General features: G+C 49.9%; 2 protein-coding genes across 2 annotated transcripts; both read right to left on the bottom strand.

The window, feature by feature from the left end:
* Positions 1-289: 289 nt before the first annotated feature.
* LOC140261187 (protein-arginine deiminase type-3-like) lies at positions 290-6,398 on the bottom strand. Its single transcript, XM_072354363.1, has 16 exons — positions 6,148-6,398; positions 4,639-4,819; positions 4,493-4,565; positions 4,356-4,417; positions 4,127-4,277; positions 3,925-4,050; positions 3,066-3,244; positions 2,888-2,991; positions 2,698-2,809; positions 2,517-2,624; positions 1,803-1,951; positions 1,588-1,732; positions 1,417-1,510; positions 1,255-1,334; positions 741-869; positions 290-638 (listed from the first exon to the last, which is right to left on the bottom strand). Exons 1-16 carry the CDS (start codon positions 6,237-6,239, stop codon positions 405-407), a joined length of 2,019 nt encoding a protein of 672 aa, XP_072210464.1. The 5' UTR covers positions 6,240-6,398; the 3' UTR covers positions 290-404.
* A 1,895-nt stretch (positions 6,399-8,293) lies between these two features.
* Positions 8,294-17,797, bottom strand: LOC140261315 (protein-arginine deiminase type-1-like). The gene is made up of 16 exons (XM_072354604.1): positions 17,706-17,797; positions 15,635-15,809; positions 15,123-15,192; positions 13,782-13,843; positions 12,994-13,111; positions 12,509-12,634; positions 11,770-11,933; positions 11,570-11,673; positions 11,194-11,317; positions 10,620-10,727; positions 10,387-10,538; positions 9,470-9,614; positions 9,089-9,182; positions 8,937-9,016; positions 8,622-8,747; positions 8,294-8,527 (listed from the first exon to the last, which is right to left on the bottom strand). The coding sequence occupies exons 1-16, from the start codon at positions 17,795-17,797 to the stop codon at positions 8,294-8,296; spliced, it is 1,974 nt and encodes a 657-aa protein (XP_072210705.1).
* Positions 17,798-20,974: the final 3,177 nt, after the last annotated feature.

Raw genomic sequence — 20,974 nt, 5'->3', positions numbered from 1 at the left:
CTGCTGTAGCACTGGCACGGCTGTTTCTGTGTAGTTTTATCGTTCATATTCCCATACATGCATGCCCACTTTGTAAAGCAGCACATGCACTTACATGCACTTTCTTTGGGCATTTTTTTTAATGCATGCACATGCATTTTGCAAGCTTGCGCACATGTGTTTATTTGTGCATTTTTATGCATGCATTGTTAAACACACAGATGCTTTTCCCCCCCATATACATTGATGCAGAGTACTGCATCACCCCACTAAACGCCATTTAAAGATGTCTTTAACTTCAGCAGGAGGCTGGGAGCAAACAGCCCTCATTTATTTCCAAGGGGAGTTGGGGGAGCTGCTGCAGAAGGCACTTGCAGGGATGGAGAAGGGAATTTTGGGGGGAAAAAAGAGGGAAAATGGGCAGCTCAGGGCACCATCCGCCACCACTTGAAGGCAAAGGGTTTGCGGCGGACGTTGGTGCCACAGTGCACCTCTCCAGCCAGCTTGTGGTAGGAGAAGTAGTCATTGATGAAGGTGCAGGAGAGCCCCAGGGGCTGCAGCAGTGCCCGCACCCGCTCCTCCAGGCAGCACTGCCCATCCACCTGCGGCCCAAATGGCTTGGGAATGCCCAAGTGTCTGCCCAGCACCAGCATGTTCACCTGGAGATGGACCAGAACTTGTTTCCTCACCCCAGTTGTGAACAGGGAGAGCACAAAGGGCTGCAACGTGCAGCCCTAAATTCACACTGAGCTGCTCATTACCATGTCAGGGAAATAGGCCACGGCTCTGTTTTGGGCATAAGCTTGGAAGAGCTGCGGGATGTCGATGATGTCCTGCTCCACCAGCCCCAGCTCCCGCTTCAGAATGTCCCGGTTCCAACTGATGCAGCTCTGAGGGGGGCGGTGTGGTTGTGGGTGGGGGGAATATGGGACAAGGGGGCAGAGGAACAGGACAGAACAGAGATGGGGAGAGGGAAGAAAGACAAGAGAGCGATGGGAACAGAAGAACAGAGATGGGAGGACAAGGATATAAATGGGGAGAGGAGCAGACAGGGAGACAAAGATGGAAACAGAGTTCCTGGGAAACAGTGACAGGGAGATGGGGAGATGAGAAGGAGGGGAAAGGAGACACAGGACAGGGAATGGGGTTAGGAATAGGGGTGAGGAGAAGGGGAGAGGGGGGACAGTGGGACAGAAAGATGGAGAGATGGAGGGAATGGGAGGTGGACAGATGGACATAGTGACAGGTGGGGAAGGATGGACAGCAGGACCTCACCTGCACGTAGTCATTGAACTCGTGCAGTGCTTCATTTCCCAGGATCTCGTTTATGCTCGGCTGGGGCACACCATTCAGCCCTGAACACAGAGCAGGGAGCCTTACCCCGTGTCAGGAGGGCAGTGTTTGTTGGGGGGGTGTGAGGTACCACAGCATCCCTACCTTGGAACATTGTTGCTTCCCCATAGCCCATCTCCTGCTTCTCCCTGAACAGCTGGTAGCAGGCGCTGGGGCTGGCCAGCAGCAGCCTAAAGCCCTATAGATGGAGAGACCAATATGAGCTCACCCCATGTTTCCCCCCAAAAAAAATCACCCCATAAAAGACTTGCCCACCTTCCGATCCGGTGCAGGGATGAAGCTGAGGAACTCGTCAACGTGTCCAACCAGCAGCCAGTCCGAGAAGAGCTCCACAGGTGCTTGCACCCGCTGGGCAGCGAGGAAATTCCGGACTGCTTTGGCCATGCGCCGGCCACCAAGCCTAAGTGCAGGGAATGGGAACCTCAGCCTAAGCCTTCAGGGGTCGTGTACCCCAAAATTCCACCTCCCACCTTGGGAAGCTGCTGCCGATGAGGATGCGGCCCAGCGGGTATTCCTTGCTGTGCACCGTCACTGGTGGGCTGACCTCCAGGTTGCCGAAGGAGTCGAGGCTGGAGATGTTCTCTGATGTTTCCTGAGCCACGTAGCCAAAATCGGGGCCCTGGGGGGAAAACAGAGCTGGCATTGAGCCTTGGGAGTGCCAAACCTTGAAGCACGGTGCTACTGTTGCCCTTGGTGACCTGGCTTATCTCCTTCCTACTAGTTAATTTACCCTATTGTGGATTCAGAGAATCAAACACATTTGGAATGAGACCTTCAGGATCATCACGTCCAACCATCAGCCTGACCTGCTGAGGCCCATCATTCATCCACTGCCCTTATCCTTATCCAAGGATTCTTATCCTTGTTCTTATTCCTTTCCTGATTCTTAACAGTACTCTTACTCCTTCTCATACACCTATTCCTGTTCCCACTCCTATTCCTATTCTCATTTCTATTCCTTTTTTCATTCCTATTCCTACTCTTATTCCCATTCCCATTCCTTCTCTTATTACTACTCCTATTCTTACTCGTATTCTCATTCTTATTCCCACTCTTACCCCCACTCTTATTTTTATTCATTCTCATTCTTTTCCTTATCGTTTTGCAGACTGCCACAGCACACACCACTCCTCACTAGCACCAGGAAACCCAACTCCAGGGGTTGAAGGACTCTAGTTAGGTACCAGGATGCTCCTGACAGGGAAGTCCTTCAGGCCTCGGTCACGGGGTGAGTCGAAGACCACTGGGAACATTTTATGGGGTGCTTGCACGTAGCCAAACTCCACTTCATCCTGCAGAGGGAGCAGAGGGAAAAGGAAGTGCCGTGGAGCCACAGCCCGAGGGCCCCAACCCCACATCACCCACCTGGATCCAGCGGTCGTTGTTGTTCTCGGGCAGTGGGCAGATGGTCACTGGGCACTTGGCTTCCTCAGCCAGCGCGCTGACAGCCGCCACAAAGTCCTCATTGTCCTCCACACTGGGAAATAAAACCAGGGAGGCACAGGGATGCAGCCGAGCCTGGAGGGATGCAGCCACCAACCCCCCCAGCACCCACCTGCACACAAAGACCTCCAGTGGTGCCAGCGTGTTGGGTGTCATGATCCATGGAGCCACACGGAACACCACCGTGTCAGTGAAAACTGGCGTCTCCAGCAAGCCCTGAAAGGGGGGAGAGGGATTGAGACATTGCTCACCCCATCTGTAGATAAAACCTGTGCGATTTAGGGCATCACCTTCTCAGGGCTCTCCAGCAGCGTGACATGGAACGCAATCAGCCCTGAAAAGCCGGCGTTAGGGAAGGCGAGCCCCTCCACATAGAAGATGCTTTCCTCCTGGTGCTGGCTGGGCTTCACAGCATAGGCAAGCTTCTCTCCCCCCAGCACATGCCTGTACTCCTCCAGTGCGATGCTGTCTGTGGACACAAGCAGCACCCACCTTGCACTGTAGCATTCCACCTCCATTTCTCAGCTCCTTGCAAAAGGAGCAGCTTAGTGTTGCATCATGCACACACCAGGACACAGCAGCACACCACTACCATCGGGTGCACCACTGAACCACTGGGAACAAAGCAAACTCATGGGATGCATTTGGGATTCTGGAGGTGTCCGCTCTTGTTTTGCCCACCATCATTAATGATCCGTGGGATGGAACACCTCTCCTATGAGGACAGGCTGAGAGAGCTGGGGCTCTTCAGCCTGGAGAAGGCTGTGAGGTGACCTGATAGCAGCCTTTCAGTATCTAAAGGGAAGCTACAGGAAAGAAGGGGACAGACTCTTTAGCAGGGTCTGTGGCAACAGAAGAAGGGGAAATGGCTTCAAGCTAAGGGAGGGTAGGTTTGGGTTAGATATGAGGAAAAAGGCTTTTCCAGTGCGAGTGGTGAGGCACTGGAACAGGTTAGCTAGTGTTGTGGTTGATGCCCCATCCCTGGGGACTTCCAAGGTGAGGATGGGTAATGCCCTGGCAACCTGATCCAGCTGTGGTGTCTCTGTTCATTGCAGGGGGGTTGGAATAGATGACCTTTAGAGGTCCCTTCCGACTCTAAGGATTCTGTGATTCATAGGGGGGCCCATAGAGGGGTCATCCCACACTCACTGCCTCCGTAGAACACGCCGACTTTATCAGCATCACTGAAACCCACGTGTAGGACAAGGCCATGGCTGGTGAAGATGGTGCGTGGTCCACGGGTCCGCAGAACCATTTGTGACATGTCCTTCAGGTCTGGGGTGACAGTGAGGATAAATTGGGGAGGAAGTCACCAAAAAGAGGAAATGCAGCAAAAAGGAGCTGACCGTACCTTCGTAGGAGCGCACGATGGTGTCACGACTGTCTGTCAGCTGGCTCTGGGGTTCGCTGCTGTCACCCATCAAATGGTTTTTGGGGTCATCTCGGTCACAGTTGACCAGCAGAATGGCACCATGCCCATCAGGACCCCACGTCCACGTGGCCTGGGGACAGACAGTCAGAGTTGGGGCCATCACTGGGGCCACCCATGGGGTTGGGGTCTGTTGTTTTCACTACATTACCTTGTCCACCAGCGTCCTACTGACCGACCCACTGCGACCAGTGTCAGCGTCCAGTGAGACTTCTGCAGAGACAACAGGTGCTCAGTGGAGAGGTGGCATGGAGACACCACTTTGGGGGACCAGATATTGTCACTTACCCACGCAGGTGAGATACAGCATGGCTCTGCCCACCGGCACCGCACTGGCTTCACCAAAATAGGAAATCCTGACCTGTGATGTCACAGCCAACCAGTTCAGTATCACCCAGTGAGGGACTGGGTGCTGCTGGGCTGCTGTCACCCACCTTCTCATCCCCGACGTCCTTGCTGACTGCCTCCATGGTGAGCAGCACCTCAGTGCCAGCAGCCAAGGGCCAGCGGGTGACACTGGAGGGCAGCTTCACGCTCTGTGTCTCATGCACCACATAGACTTTCACACCTGGTGTGCCCTGCACGTGGAAGGCGACGGCATCCTTGGGTGCTGACCTGGGGGAACACAGCTGCTGGGGCACCGCTGCAGTGGTGCAAGTCCAGCAATGTACAATTGCAACAAATCCTGCAGTATGCAGCAAATCCCACAAAATGCAATAAGCCCAACAGCATTCAACCTCAAGAAGTCCTACAGTGTTCAATTGTAATGAATCTGTAACTGTAACTGCAATGTTCAACCTAAAAAAAAACTACAGCATTTGATTGTGACAAATCCTGCCATGATCAGTTGCAACAAATGGCAACAAATTCTACAAAATGCAACCACAATAACTCCTGCAAAGTGAAATAAAGCCTGCAATGTGCAACAAACTTGCAACAAGTCTTGCAAAACGTCCCCAACTCCACATTATTCAAGCCCAAGAAATTTTGCACTATTAAACTATATCAAAGCCCCCGAGCTCTTTTCTTATGGCATGAGGCCTCCCAGTCATTTACATTTCACCCCATAGAAACAAATGCATCCCCTTCGGAGCACAGAAAAACCACAGTGGGTGCAGGAAGCAAATGGGGATGGAGGAAGCACCAGCAGGCAATGGGCAGGCTGCAGCATGCAGTGCTCAGTGCAAGAGGGCACTGCTAGGGCAGGAACTCCTGCAAGCAGGGGAGAAACCCAACCCTGGGTGCTGCGATGCTTCTGTCATCCACGGGGCAGTGGGTGTGTTTGGGGCAGCACAAAGTAACCCGAAGAAGCAAAACTAAAGCAAGCTGAAGCTTTAAGGAAAATGGAAGAAAAAGCAAAACTTGTTGCCGTAAACCAGGCTGTGGCCAAACAAATGCATGACTGCAGGGAACGCCCCAGCAAGCTATGCCCCCATGGTTAACTCTGTATTCACCCACACAAGGAAATATTTCTATTTCTTGCTGGGACAGCACAGCAGCCCCTGGTGTGGAGTTCTGGAGCCTGGATGGAGACTGCATCTGGCTTTGGGATTTTGCACCCAAAATCTGTTTCTCTATGGAGGCTGCAAACTTCTCCATTCATTCTGAGCACTGAGTAGTGCTGCCATCCCATAGCAGGTGCTGAAAGCCCCAGGGAGCAAAAGGAGCAATATCTTCATTTTCAATACTAAAATTCCAGCAGGAATGGGAGAAGAAATACCTTTCTTGTGCTTGCTGAAAATCCCAACAGAAGCAATCCCATTCTCTTGGATGCTGAACCCCCTTGGGAAGCCCACCTGAATGCATTAGCACTGTCTTTCCCCAGCTCAACCCATGTACCTCTATTTTTACCCTCTTCTCGCTTAACCCAGCTTTACTTCCCGCAGGAGAAAAGAGGAAATAATGCAACCCCAAAGCAGACTTTTGGACTCCCCATTGCTTACCCCTGGATGTCCAAGGACAGCTCAGTGCCCAGCACACAGACGGTGCTGATGGGCCGCTGGGTGCTGAGCTGAATGCGACGCTGCTGGGCCATCCCACCACACACCCCTGAGTGCCGGCAGGGACGGCACGAGGGGATTATAAAGGCTGGCAGCAGGGAGGGGATTAACGCAGCCTGATCCCACCCAGCTGGTGCGCACCGCTGAGCTTCCTGACCACGGAGTGTGAATCAGGGCTGATTTTTCACCCGAACACCGGTTTCCCTGAGTGGTGCTTTTTTGTTGTTGCTGCTTTTTTTCTTTTTTTTTTTTTTTTTTAACCCCGATATAACAAAGCAGCATTGTCACCAAGGAGAAACTCTCACCGTAAATTATGCAGCAGACACTGGAGCTGAGCTGGTGCCATGCCAGGGTGTTATTTCCTACTGTGCTCCTCCCCACGCTCATCACAGAAGCACAGGAGATGGAAAGGACCTCGAGATCATTGAGTCCTAATAAAGCAGCTCCCTAGAACTGGTGGCACAGATAAGTTTTGAATATCTCCATAGAAGGAGCCTCCACAGCCACCCTGAGGAACCTGGTCAGTGCTCTGCCACCCTTCCCATAAAGAAGCTCTTCTACAAGTTAGTACAGAACTCCCTATGCTCAGGTTTTAGGCCATTACTCCTTGCCCTTTCATTTTGCACCACTAAGAAGAGCCTGGCCTTACCCATTTGCCTCCCATCTCCCTTCAGATATTTATCAACATTATCAGGTCCCCTCTCAGCCCTCTTTTCTCCAAGCTGAACAGACCCAGGTTACTCAGCCTCTCCTCATACCGGAGGTCTCCAGGCCCTTTGTCACCTTTGTGACCCTCTGCTGGACTCTCTCTAGGAGAGCTCTGTCTTTTTTGAACTGGGGAGGCCAGAACTGGACATAATAATCTCAATGTAGACTCACCAGGGCAGAACAGAACAGAGGGGGAACATAAACTCCCTTACTTACTGGCCATGCTCTGTGCAGCGCACCCCAGGGTAACATTACCTTTCTTGGTCACAGTGACTCACTGCTGGCTCATCACCATCTTGTTGTCCACCAGAACCCCCAGGTTTTTCTTTGCAGAGCTCCTCCCCAGCAGGTCAGCTCCCAGCCTGTACTGATGCATGCAGTTGTAATGCTATAATGGGATGAAAAGTACCACAATAACAGTGGGGCAGCAAAGTCTTCAGCTACAGCAAATGAGAACAATCCCAAATGCAGCAGATGTAGAAAATAATAATAATAAAAAACTGCTTACCCTTAGGAGGCCTCAGGTACACAAGGATCTCCAGCAGAAACCCCTTACTTCCACTGCCAACCATTAAATGAGGTCTGGGAAAGGGAGGATCCTGGCTCCATCCCTTCCAGTCACTCAGTACATTGCATGCACCTGAGCTCCCCTGGATTGTTCCTGCCTTCCTACCAGGTGCTCCATCACTGCTTCAGGCCCTGGCTTAGCATTTTTGCTACAGTGGTTATTCCTCCCCAGGTGCAAGTCTCCACACTTGTTAAATCTCATCAGGTTCCTCCCTGCCCAACTCTCCAGTCTGCCCAGGTCCTGTTGAATGGCAGCCTTCAGCCTTCAGGTGTGTCAGCTGCTCCTCCTGGCTTTGTAACACCAGTCAGCTTGTTGAGGGTGAACTCTATCCCTTCATCCAGGTTGTTGATAATGATGTTGAACAGGGAATATTGCTAGTCACAGACCTGCCACCTGACTCTGCACCACTGATGGTCACTCTCTGAGCTCTGCCAGCCATTCCACGTTTTCTAAGTTTCATAACAAGGATGTTGTGAGAGATGGTGTCAAACGCCTCGCTAAGTCAAGGTAAACAGCGTCCACTGCTCTCCTCCCATCTACACAGCCAGTGATGATATCATAGGAGGCTATCAAGTTGGTCAAGCATAACTTCTGTTTGGTGGATCCATGCTGACTACTCCTGACAACCTTTTCCTCTTCCAGTTGCTTGGAGATGGCATCCATAAGAAAAATGTCTCCTACAGTATTCCAACCCAGTGACAGGATGAAGCACAAGGAAAAACTGTACCCTCAGTGCTCATATTGACAAAACACTTTATTTTGAGATGCTCCAAATCCCCCATTGGGAAGGACCAGAGACCCTTCCTGGGCAGCTCAGGGCACCACATGCCACCATTTGACAGCCAAGGGCTTACGGCGAACATTGGTGCCGCAGTGCACATCTCCAGAAAGGACATGGTAGGAAAAGAAGTCATTGATGAAGGTGCAGGAGAGCCCCAGGGGCTGCAGCAGTGCCCGCACCCGCTCCTCCAGGCAGCACTGCCCGGCCACCTGCGGCCCGAAGGGTTTGGGAATGCCCAGGTGTCTGCCCAGCACCAGCATGTTCACCTGGAGATGGACCAAAAGTTGTTTTTTCACCCAACTGGTGAACAAACAGAGCGTGGAGGGGAGATGGTGAGGAAGAGTGAGGTGGTGGTCTCACCATGTCTGGAAAGAGGGCTTCTGCACGGGAACCCCTCAGGATGAAGAGCTGGGGGATGTCGATGATGTCCTGTTCACTCAGTCCCAGCTCACGCTTGAGCAGGTCGCGGTTCCAATCAATGCAGCGCTGTTCAGAGTAGGACCCGTCTCACCACCCCAAATCCCATGCAGGAAGCCATATACACCCCATGTCCCCCACTGAATCCTTTTTGAGCAACCTCATGAAGTCATCTAAGCAACCTTTGGTTCCACACCATTGGGATGACATCCTGTTTCCAGATAGCACCTAAGTGTGCTCAGCCCCTTTGCAGCCCACCTGCACATGTTTGTTGTCATTCCTCAGCCCTTCGTCTGCCAAGATGTCATCAATGCTCCTCCGCTCGCTGCCCACCATCCCTATATGGGGACATAGGTGAGGGACATCACTGGCACTCAGTGACATGGGGACACCCTTGCCCATTGCCTTACCCACAAGCTGTGTGGCCTCGCCGTGTCCCTGCCTCTGCTTCTCCTGGAAGAGCTTGAAGCAGGCAGTGGGGCTGGCCAAGAGGAGCCGGAATCCCTGCAGGATTAACACATTTTTTGGGATTTCAGTGGGATGTTTTCATGTGCCAACCCATGCATACCCAACACCAGTCCCAAGGGTTGCACAGTATATAGAATGATACCCAGAAACTCACTACTTCCCAGGAAGCCACCCCAAAAGGAAGGTGATTCATTCATGGGGCTGAGCCTTCCTTTTCCTCATAAGCCAAGCTTGTTATTTTTTATTGCTGACTTGCAAAATGAAAGGGCCTTCTGCAACAATGTGTGATGCTGAGGATATGGGGATGGACATAGGGTCATTACCTTTCTGTCGTATGCAGGGACAAAGGTGAGGAACTCATCCACATGGCCCACGCTCAGCCACTCTGAGTAGACCTCCACTGGCGCCTGCACCTTCTGGGCGTAAAGGAAATCCCTGACCACTTTCGACATCCGACGGCCGGAGGCCCTGGGGGCAGAGGCAGGAAGGAGCAGGGGTGATTGCACCCCAAAACACTCAACCCACAGGGAAAAAGGAGAATTTTGAAGGGAGTCATCAGTATTTATTCCCACTTCAGAAGGGAAAAGGTGATAAATTGACCAAATCTGATGGCCACATCTAATCCCAGACTTCTACATTGTGTGGGGCATAGAGACATGGAGATATATAACTCATCCCATCCCTCTGTGCTTTAAATCCCTCCCTACGTTTTCCTAGACAGCCAGCAGCAGGCTGAGAAAACATTAATTATAACTTCTTGTAATAACGGATAATTACAGCCCTGGTGTGGCTGGGAAAATCCCATTTTCCCGTCAGGGTAAGCGAAGGATGGAGCAGCACAGCCTGCTCCGTTTGCTGTCCTGGCTGAAACCCCAAGATTCAGCTTCACTGTCTTTTGTCCAGATGAAGAGATGCCTTTGTGCAGGGCTTTGCAGGACGTTGTTGTTCCCTGTGCCAAGGGCACAGCAGAAAACAATTCCCAGTTATTCAGGATTTCACTCTTTGCTGAATTCTTCTGCTTTTCCTTTCATTAGGGAAAACTAAAAATATAGGCATGATGCTTGGGGTACTGTAGGTTCAGGGTGAAAGGGAAGAGGGGAGATAATAATAGGGTTTTACAAGGAGAGAAGGAGCAGCAACATGGTCTGCATGTGAAATTTGCAATTAGAATGACACTTCGGTGGCATTTAGCCCAACTATTTTTTGTAGCAAAGCACTTTTGGATGCTTTCCTGTCTCACCAGGGCAGGGGGCTGCCAATGAGGATGCGTCCCAGAGGATACTCCTTGCCTCGCACTGTCACTGGAGGGCTCACATCCAGGTTGCCAAAGGAGTCAAGACTGCAGGCGTCACATCCAGGAGGTACACGGGTCACATAGCCAAAATCAGGGCCCTGGGGACAGAGGAGAGCAGTGATGGGGAGCCCTTGAGGATGATTTTGGGGGGTAAAACTGATAGTAATGCCCCAACGCACCAGGATCTTCTTAAAAGCAAAGTCTTTCAAGCCTCTGTTCCTGGGCGAGTCAAAGACCACAGGGAAGGACTTGTGTGGTGCTTCCACATAGCCAAACTCCAGCTCGTCCTGTTGGGGGAAAGAGGAGGAGGAGGAGAAAGGCTTCTGAGTGTGAGAGCCAATATGGCAAAGCACATGGTAAAAATGGAACAAGATATGGGGCAGACCTATCACAGTTCATGCAGTGTCCCATACAGTCCCTCTTCAATCTTCTTTGGGGTCCTTCTTGCATTGGAGAGCCTCTTGCAGTGCCCCATGGGGTCCCTCTTGCAATGCCCTGTATAGTGCCCCTTGCAGTGCCCTACAAGTTTCTTCTTTCATTGGGGTCCCTCTTGCAATGTCCCTGGGCCCAGCCTTGTCTGTACAGTTTGCCACTACCAGCAGTATCTCCCACTGTTTTAGCTCATGATTGATTGGCTTATCTCTTAGCATCTGCATGCTTCTCCAAGTAACACAGCTGGTCCCTCCCAAGGACATCCCACAAGCCCATAAGTAACCCCCGAAGAGACACGCATTAAAAGCATTGAGGGCTGACCTGGATCCAGCGATCACTGCGGCTTTCAATCTCGGAGCAGATGGTCATCTTGCAGTTGGCCTTCCTCAGCAGGGCCTGGAGCTCCTCCAGAAAGACTTCATTGGAGTTGATTCCCCTCTTGATGCTGGAGGGAGAAGAAGGTGTGAAGGACCTCAGGAATCCCTCTCACTCCAAACACTCAATTTCTGGGTAATAGCTCTGCACAAGCTCTTGGAAAAGGTCCTCCAGCCTTCTTCTTGGGGTTGCAATGTATGCAGCAGCAACATTAGGCTCTTGCACAGCATGCATAAAGCCTGTGCATAAGGCATGGAAGGATAAAAGATCCTTTATAGAGAGCCCCCAAGGCAGCAGAGCTATAGAATGGCATTTGTCCTACCTGCAGACAAACACCTCCAGGGGCTGCTGGGTGTTGGGTGTCATTATCCAGGGCGCCATGCGGAAAACCACTGTATCCGTGAAAATGGGGGTCCCGGGAGAATACTACAAGGGCAAAACACCAAGAGAAGTGGTTGGTAACCCCAGTGGGGGCTTTGTGGGGTCAGGGGTGAGGTAGATCCCACGTACCTTATGGAGCACCTCCAGCAAGCTGACACTGATAGAAACCAACCCAGAGAAACCTGCATCAGGAAAAGCCAACCCTTCCACATAGAAGGTGTTTTCTCCACTTCCGACACAGTCTAGCGTGCAGGAGAGCATGCCCGGTCCCAAAACGGGTTTGTACTGGGGGTGTGAGTCACTGCCTGCAGAAACATCAAAATAGCCAGCCCACATGGGTGCGAGGAGGCACCATGGAGGAGGCGACGGTGCCAGCGTGGTTTGCAGAAGAGCAGGTGTGCCGGCTCTTTTCTGAGGAACACACTTGATCTGCACATACAAAGAGGACTCTATGCCCTCGAGTCGAACCCTTTCAAGGTGCGTGTCTCAAGTTAAGCATCTAATGATACAGCTGGCTTCCTTGACCTGATTTTCCTCAGAAAACTGCTGGGAACCATCAACTGGGGTGTTCAAAGGCGAAGCGCACAGTCCAATGAGATGGGCTGCTCTGGCAGCAGTGTTGCTGCCTGCACTTATCTTCCCATTAAATTCTCAGAACTCCAGTAATCCCACTGAACAGCCTCTTTTGTCATTAGTTTTCCCTGTACAGTCTTTACATTCCCCCTGTACCCTTATCTTCTAAACCAGTTTTGGAGATAAATGGATGTATCCAACAAGTGCTGGCACTTAGCCCTTAATCCTACTGAGAAGGGGCTTACTCACTGGGGTCACAATGTGTTGGCATCAATATTTGGGAAGGAAGAAAGGAAGAAATACTCACGGACAGCATGGAAAACCCGCACTTTGTCTGCATCTGACTCGGAGACATGTAGGACAAGCTGGTAGTCGGCAAAGACACTGCTGGGACCTTGAATCCGCAGCAGCATCACAGACATGTCCTGCAGGTCTATGGGGCAAGAAGACAGAGAGAGGGGATGTAGGGAGGTTTCCTGCCTCCAGTGCTGCCTGTGGGCTTTGCCATGCTTCAGTCACAATTGGATTTATAGGGCAAGCCTGCTGAGATGACGCTCATTGTGTTTTTATAGGGATGTCCAGGAAATTAAAACAGGGAAGGAGTAGTGGAAAAGAGCCAGTTTCTGTTGCAATGGAGGAACAGGTAATGCTGTTGCTATCTCTAATTGCATTGCAAGCGTCTGATACTATTTTTGCAGCTCATTTCACCATCAGCAGGATCACGAATGAGAAGGATAGAGACACTGCAAAACACCCCAATGAGATAGAATGAGCCTCGTGGATGAGCCCTACCTGCAGGGGTACATATGTCCACCTGGCTGCTGTCTGTCCCCACTGTGCCAGGGCTGTCCTTGTCGCAGTTGACCAACAGCACAGCTCCTTGCCCATCTGGTCCCCACGTCCACTTGGCCTGGAGGAGAAACATCCAATGGGGATTGGAGCAAATCCTGAAAAACTCCTCCCTCCCAGGCCCCCCCAGTGGTGGTTGGGATGGGAAAATGCCACAGCCTCATCCATGCTCGGAGGAGATCCCACAGTGAGCAATCAGGAGAGCTTTGGTAGTGATGCTATCAAGCCACTGAATTTCCTAACGTCACCTTCAACCCAAGCCAACAAGGACTATTTCAAACAGATCTTATCTTCTAACAAGCCATGTTATATCTGGCAGACCTCATTTGAAAGAGAATATCCCATTTCTAGAAATGCATCTCATCTTGATGTACAATTTGTGCTGCCGATCGGGCTGCAGTTAATTATCTGGGCGTAAGTGCTTGGGTATATGCAGATTTCTTGCCAAAGGGGTAAATCTCTTGCTGTTTGCTAAACTTACAGATGAGTCATTCAGTGGCACGTTTCAAATCCGAAAAGGAACAGCCAAAAAAAAGTCCTAGGGCTGCACTGGAGAGGTAAGATGTTTGGGCACAAAATTAAAAAAAAAGTTTTCCTCCTCAATTAGAAGTGTGAGAATTTGCATCATTATTTTCCCTATTTCAGACACCACCCAAATCCCTCTCCTTCCTGGAGATTTTTCCTGTTTTCCTTCCTCGTGTTGCTCAAAGCCATGCAGTGCTTCCCATTACCTTGTCCTTCCCTTTGCTCCTCACTCTGCCATTGCGGCTCACATCCACGTCCAGGGATATATCTGAAATATCAGAGCAAGAAGGAAACCATTGGCATGAGAATGAGCAGTCATGGACATTTTGGGCCCATCCCCACACCAGCAGTGAGTCACTCAACACCAGCTCCACCTTTATGCCCTAACACTACCTCAAAACATGACAGTAAAAAGTAAACCCAAAGTCTTCATGGCTTTGCCCATTCCAACTATCTTCTCCCATCTTGGGTCCCTCAGCAAGGATATACCCACTTGTTTTCACCAGTTCATACTGGTGAAATCTCATAATTTCATCACTGGTGAAACAGTTTCACCAATTTCATCTTGACCATAGAATGATTTCATGAAGCCAAAGGCATGAATTGGGTGAATAGACACTAAATAGTTATTAGAGGTGATGCAACATTTGAGAAAGATTTATCCTTGGAGAGCTCTTGGACCAAATTGCAGGTTTACCAAGAGCCTCATTTCTACCCTACATAAAGCTTATTTTAATATATAAACCAAATAAGACAGCATGTGGAAAATGTGGGTGCTGAAGCAAAAATTGTCCTTCTTGATTCAAAGAATTAGATATGGAGAAGACGGGCCCAAAATTTTGGACATGAAGTCATAAATCCAAGCAAGCAATGAGCTTTTGTAAGGCCAAAGCTCTGTGGACAGCAGTGGCCCTTGATGGCTCCAATGGATATGGGAAACCATCTTCAGGGGCAATTCTGGCAAGCATGTGCATGACTTGAGGACACAGGTCTGGCTATCATGTGAGCACTTCAGAAAATTCCAAATTTAGGATAATTAATCCATCCAAGTGGAACACTGTATCCAGACTAGTTGTCTAGACTCCCTTTGTAGTCAGCAGAGGAAAATAGGCATTTCAAGGGAATGATTCATCTCATCCTAAACTCCTAAAATAGGTCAGACAACTACACTTCTGTGCCTATTCCTCCACACCAGCTACACTGGAAGTCAAGGATGAGTTTGCCAGTGGAAGATGACTGAGATGGTCATCTTTGGATCCTCTTCCATCAGTCAAATTGTCTTGGTGGTCAAAGGACACTGATCATAGAGTGCATTGGGTGGGGACAGAGCCCAGCCTGTGTCTTTTTTGCACCACGTAAGGCAGTACAAGAACATATTAATTATTTCCCTACTGCTTGTCAGCATAAGCTGTCAACACCCAAACCTCGGCTGCATGTTGTGCATGGGCAGCCTGCATCCCCATTTAAGTCCCATCCCATGAACCAAATGAGATTGTGGCATCGGAAGGGGTTGGCCAAGTTCGGATGAGTGCTGTCATAATACATACCTACACAGGTGAGGTACAACCAAGCCACTGAAATCTCATTCTCTTCCCGTCCGTAGTATGAAATCTTAACCTGCAAAGACATCACCAGATTGTGACCCAGGTCCTGTCTCTTCATGATGAATAGGTCTTTCTACTCAGTACATTGATCCAGCAATGCCATACAACAAAGTGTTGGAAGGTTCATCAGTGTCCTGCTGCTTTAATCATGGTTCAGCCAAATAATTTCTGCCTGCTTCATCACAAAAACAGGCATAGGAAAAGACAAAGTTTGAGTATTTGTTTTGCCTGACATGGAACTCCTGACACTGGCTTTTGCAACCACCCTCATCTTCTCCTTCTTAGTTTCACTGTGTACGTAACAATTGCACAATTCTGTGTAAGTCTGAGTTTATTCTATAGAAAGGTGTGATGTCAGTGCTAAATAGAAATACTTAAGCCTGCCCATCAATCTTCCTACTTTCCTTGGAAAATTGACTAATATTTCCAGATTCAGTGCATAAAAAGCAACTAACCTTATTGTCATTGACAGTCTTGCTGGTGACACCAATGGTCACTACGACCTCTATATCGGGATCCAGTGGCCATCTGGAGTTAAGCATGGGTTTTGTCACGGGGCTGTGGATGATGTGGACCGTGACAGCAGACGTGGCATGAACATCAAAAGACGTGGCACCTTTAGGGGTAGATCTGAAACAGAAGGTAGCACGGAGTCATCGGCTGAGTTTTCTTTCCTCTTCTCCTCTGTGGATCCAATTTACTGAAATGGGCTTCCCAGAATTAAAATTGGATGGGATCCTTGGTAGCCTGATCGGTGGCCACCCTGCTCATGGCAAGAGGTTGGAATTGGATGACCTCTAAGGTCCCTTCCAATCCAGCCTTAACTGGGTCTTAGGACTTGCAAACCATCTTCAGGTGATGAAATGCATTGCCTGAATTTTATAAGCATTATCTCTGTGGCAGAGTTGAGCAAGCAGAGCTCCATCACATCCATCTGTGGTTAAGCCCCAATTGCACGTCTCCGAAGCCGAGGCACCCAACCTCCCTCCCCAGCAGGAAGAGAACCCCCAAAATTTCAGCATCCCACCACAAAACCCAGACCAAGATCGGGGCTGGTTTTGCTGTCATTCACAGGGGTGCTGGTTATTGTCAGTCCACCCACTGACCCAAGAGATGCCCAAAGTGGAGCAGAACTTGAGTTGGAGCACAGGGAGCCTTCACTCACCTGTATGACTTCCCTGGCCTTTGAAGTATTGCCTACATGCTCATTACAGCTCCAGCACCTCCACACAGGCTGTGTGAGTGCTCCAACCTGTCTGCTGCAGGGAGCCAACCTCTCCAGCCATGCATGGAGAAGGACACAGTTGTAAATTTTAGCAGTTAGAAAACAATGCAGAAGACATTTACCCCTGATGTTGCTCTTGGCATGGTATCCCTGATGCCTGCAATAGCTTGTATAGGAAGATTAAAGCATCATCCCACTTGTCATGCCATGTGTTTACTAGCATGCAATGTAGCAAATCTACCTGCAGTCTACCCATACACTGCATGCCATGACTTCTCAAATTTGGGTCTATTAGCTGTGCATTCACAGCCTCTGCACTGCCATGCTGAGATGTAAGCTCACTGAGCACAATTCTTCCACTGCACTTTATTTTCTGTCCCAAACCAGTCCAATCCACAGGCAAGTGTCCATCACTGAATTTTCTCCAGCATAGAGAGGGTTCTGTAGGTATAGAACACCTCCTGTTTTTCGAGCCCTGATGTTGAAAGAGCATCTGCCATACATCTTTAGGACCAAAGCTCAGACTTGCTACCAAGGAGCCAAATCTTCTCCTTTTGAGACTTATGTCCCAAGCTTAAATGGGACTGAACTTGCTTTGAGTTCAAATTGAGAAAAAATAACTCAAGTAATATGTTTTATGTATTCCCATTTGGCTGAGGGTAAAACTAATAGGTTTTAAGGGCAGCCTCATGGGGGGTGCTGTCAGCACCTCCCAGCACAGCTCCAATATACAACCCAAATAATTGCCCCAACTGTGATCCCAACTGGCTTGGCCTGTAGTCGCTATCATTATGGATGTAATTTATTAAATAATGACAATGTAAGAGGAGGATAAATACAGCCCCATATCTGGGCAATAAAGCAACCCCTATGTTTAACATCAGAAAAATCTCTTCTCATTACGTCAACTATGCAAACCCGCTCATGGATTTTTTATGCCTGAGACACACATTTGTTCTTTAACCCAGATTAGCTCTGAACAAGTTGCTCATCTTGAACTGCTGTTGCCCAATGCTCTCTCTGCCAGAAATAGATCCCACTTAGTTGGGGTGTGCATGGGCTTTGCCTGTGAGTCGTCATTGCTCGGCTACACTTCAACACCTTGCTTCTGTTGGATTCAGCATCCTTCCTTCAGGCATCCTAAAGCAGACCCATGGGCACATGTCCTTTACGCACCTGTATGTGGAACCACCATAAGATCTTTCCCCTTAACACCCTTTTCAAAGACCAAAAACACACAAAGCCATTGGTTGCCTCCAAACCCATCATCCCTATGGCAGCTCCTTGACCCCGAGCCTTACCGGTGGGTGTCAAGGAAGACCTCGGTGCCCAGTACGCAGACCGCATAGCTGGCATGACTGGTAGACATCTGCACGACCTGGCGCTGGGACATGTTGTACTGAGGACGGCGGCTGCATGTGAAGGAGGTTGCTGCCTGGTTGCCCAGCTTTGTAGGTGAACCAGCACGACAGGATTAAAAGGCTGGGGAATGTAACTCCTCCTTCCTCCCATCCCTCGATGACGATGGTGGACCGGGACCCTGCCATCCCCACCTCCGCCATCCCAAAGCTGCCGCCCTGCTCTGTGATGCTGGCGATAAGACAGCCCCTGGGGCTGGGTGTAATTGCGGGGCTGGGAAGGGGGTACAGGGCAGGACAGGGTGGGGGATGCTCAGCACTCAGCTTTCAGGGTTCATTCTCCCCTTTTTGTTCTCACCTCCCTTATAGTTCCATATAAGGACTCCAAAGCATTATGCATTAAACATTTCTACCCTTCTTGTTATGCAAGATGGTTGTTTAGTGTTATTATAATAATGGTATCATTAGAATGATGCATTTTCTTTAAAACAACCCAAATTTTCCATGTGGTGACTCACGGCCCCAGCTACCCCATTAGGGCAATGCCTGTGTAAGGCTGCAGCAAAAGGAACTGTTTGCTCAGGCTGGTCCTTCCCTTCCTAACAACTCCTGGGTAGCAGTGGGTGCAGGGAGAACTGGTTATTTGGCAAGCAGGGAGGAAAGAAAAAAAGAAAGCAAAACAAGGCATGTGGCTTCCAGTGGAAATTAGGGATTCTTGGGTGTTCTTCTTGCATGAGGCATTTGAGGAATTTATTTATTTATTTATTTATTTAGGTTGGTTTGTGGGTTTTGTTGTTGTTGCTTTGTTGTTGGTGTTGTCGGGTTTGGGGGGTTTTTTTGTGTTGTTTTTTTTTTGGAAGATCCCATGGGAAATGTGCTGGTTGCTAGAAGAAATGGCTGGGATGCAGGCATGTCCCATGGATGGAGAGGAACAAGGAGATGGGGAAGCTCCATCATCACGGATCCCCTTGAACAACAGACCAAGAACCCCCCTGTGGCTTACTCCATTGCAATAGGGATGATATGAAATGGCAACAGCACAGTCCTCATGGGGCAGTACCCCAACACTCTATGGCAGCTGCCTGGAACATCTCTGAACAAGCCTACATGAAAGGGCTCCAAGTTGTATTTCCCAGTGGTCGCACTGGTTTAGACTGGGCACGGTGCTGAGCTCGCCGCCTGCTGTGATTCTGGCACCGCATCCTGCTCAGCTGGTTTGAGTCCTATGCTGGACAGGGAACACACCTACAGCCCCTGGGGGCCATGCTGTACATTCTGTAATCTGCAGGCAGGCAGAGGATGGAGGTTTCTGGCTCCCAAGGCTTGGGCACAGGGCCCTGCTCCCTCAAAACACATCCATCAGTGACAATGTTATAGGGCCCAAACCGCATGTTTGTGTAGGGTTTGATGCAATTTTTGTTTTTCCATGGACACTCAGATTTAATCACAGTGCATTTCTTGGCTGTGGGTCCAGCCCCAGCAGCCCATCTTTGCTGTGTGTCAGCTGCAACCTCTTCTTCCTCCTCCACCTGCTATTGGCACCAACACGTCCATGCATAAGAATCTCACTTTTAAGCCATCTGACCCATTCAGGGCTGAGTGTTTCTCCCTACTAATAACCTGTCCCAAGGGGCTGCCATTAAGGCTTATGGTACAATGACTGACAACCCCCTGTGCCTCTTCATCAGACCCAACTGCCCCTTGGCTTGGGGTGACCTCACTTTGTTCCCCTCAAGTTGGATCCTTTCATCCACTACAGGGCAGGACAGGACCCCCCACAACCATCCCAGATCCCACAGGGCATCTTTTCCCCTCTCACCCTTCCTGCACTGCCACTCTGTCAAGGAAAGTTTGATAATCTCCCTAAGCCGATAATTACACCTCATTTATTACTCTGCATGTGTAATTGCAGACAGCAAATTTTGAGAGCCTTGTCAGCCTAATTACTGGCAACAGGGGAAGGCATCGAACCAGTTATCAAGTCCCGCTCCTGTCTGCATGAGGCTTTGTGCTTAGGAGCATGCCATGCATTGCAGCAGGCACTGCATCCCCTGTCCTGGCTGAGATTTGGACCAGCAAAAAATGCTTTGAGAAGTGATAAAACCAGGCATCGCCTCTGCATGGACAGGCACGTGTTTGCACCTCCTCATCACAAAATGTCACTATGAGCAGATGCCACGGGGTCCCTCACGTCTCCCTCCTACTCCTTGATATTATGCACGTGCCTGCAGGGCTGCAAAGCTCTGTGCATGAGAGCCCGCACAGAGCAGCTGCTGGGGCTGTTTGCATGCTCTGTGCTGCTATCTGCTCCCTGTCCCCGAAAATTAGGACAGGGAGAGATCTGCCAGCAGTGAGGATGCTTATGCAGAGCAGTTCCTAATCTGATTGTTAAAAACCAGAGAACTCCTCTGACCAGACTGACTATAGCAGCGAAACCACAAGCCTCCAGACATCAGCAAGTGAATATTTATATTCGCACACACGTCCCATGATGGTTCACCAGCTCTGATCTCCCACCTGATAGCACAGAGCAGCTTGTTGTAAAATCCCGTTCCTCAGAACAATCATCTCTCAGCAGAGATTCCCCCAATCCTTCCTCCCCTTATAGAGGTATCACTAGGTGAAGGTGCTTTATAGGAGCCCCCAACAGCGTGAAGAGCCCTACAGCCTTGCACAGACCTCGAGACTTTCTAAGTCCATACACCTTTTGCAAAGAACTCAAGAAGCTTGCGAAGACTCCATAAGGATCCCAAGAAGATTGCAAAGCTTCCCACAGCCTTACAGAGAACCCAGTGCTTGCAAAGACTCTGTGACAAGAGACAAGAACCAGCCCAACAGCAAACATAACCCACTGAGCAACTGACCCTGGCCTGCAACACCGCCACCCTCCTCCATTTTTGCCCCAAACCTGGACTTTCCCCAGAGCTCCAACAGCCTGGTTGCTCCTTGGTGTCCATGTGTCCTACCATGCCCCCATGTGTCATCACTGCAGGGATATAAATACATCTATTTCTACATAAAGTCACAGAAAACCCGTGAGCAGCTGGAAATTCTCCTGCTGACTTAAAAACTGCAAGTGGGGGGGCGGGGGGAAGGGGGGGGGGGGGGTGATTCTGGGGTCTCTGTGCATGGTGGGAGATGTTTGGGGTCATTTTCTTAATAAGAAAACAAGTTTATTTTTGCATGTGCAAAAAAAGAGTAGCAAACTGCCC

This window comes from Excalfactoria chinensis, chromosome 20, assembly GCF_039878825.1.
Source record: "Excalfactoria chinensis isolate bCotChi1 chromosome 20, bCotChi1.hap2, whole genome shotgun sequence".
NCBI lineage: Eukaryota > Metazoa > Chordata > Aves > Galliformes > Phasianidae > Excalfactoria > Excalfactoria chinensis.
Note: the sequence above shows the minus strand (reverse complement) of the source record. Positions and strands in the feature narration are given on the sequence as shown.

Excerpts from the sequence above, each read along its gene's own strand:
- LOC140261187 (XM_072354363.1), bottom strand. The coding sequence starts at position 6,239 with ATGGCCCAGCAGCGTCGCATTCAGCTCAGCACCCAGCGGCCCATCAGC. Across the intron at positions 2,625-2,697 it reads ACAACGACCGCTGGATCCAG|GATGAAGTGGAGTTTGGCTA; the intron begins GTGGGTGATGTG and ends CTCCCTCTGCAG. Across the intron at positions 1,733-1,802 it reads ATCGGCAGCAGCTTCCCAAG|GCTTGGTGGCCGGCGCATGG; the intron begins GTGGGAGGTGGA and ends CCCTGCACTTAG.
- LOC140261315 (XM_072354604.1), bottom strand. The coding sequence starts at position 17,797 with ATGTCCCAGCGCCAGGTCGTGCAGATGTCTACCAGTCATGCCAGCTAT. Across the intron at positions 15,193-15,634 it reads AGACTGTCAATGACAATAAG|GTTAAGATTTCATACTACGG; the intron begins GTTAGTTGCTTT and ends ATGTCTTTGCAG. Across the intron at positions 11,318-11,569 it reads CTGGAGGTGTTTGTCTGCAG|CATCAAGAGGGGAATCAACT; the intron begins GTAGGACAAATG and ends TTCTCCCTCCAG.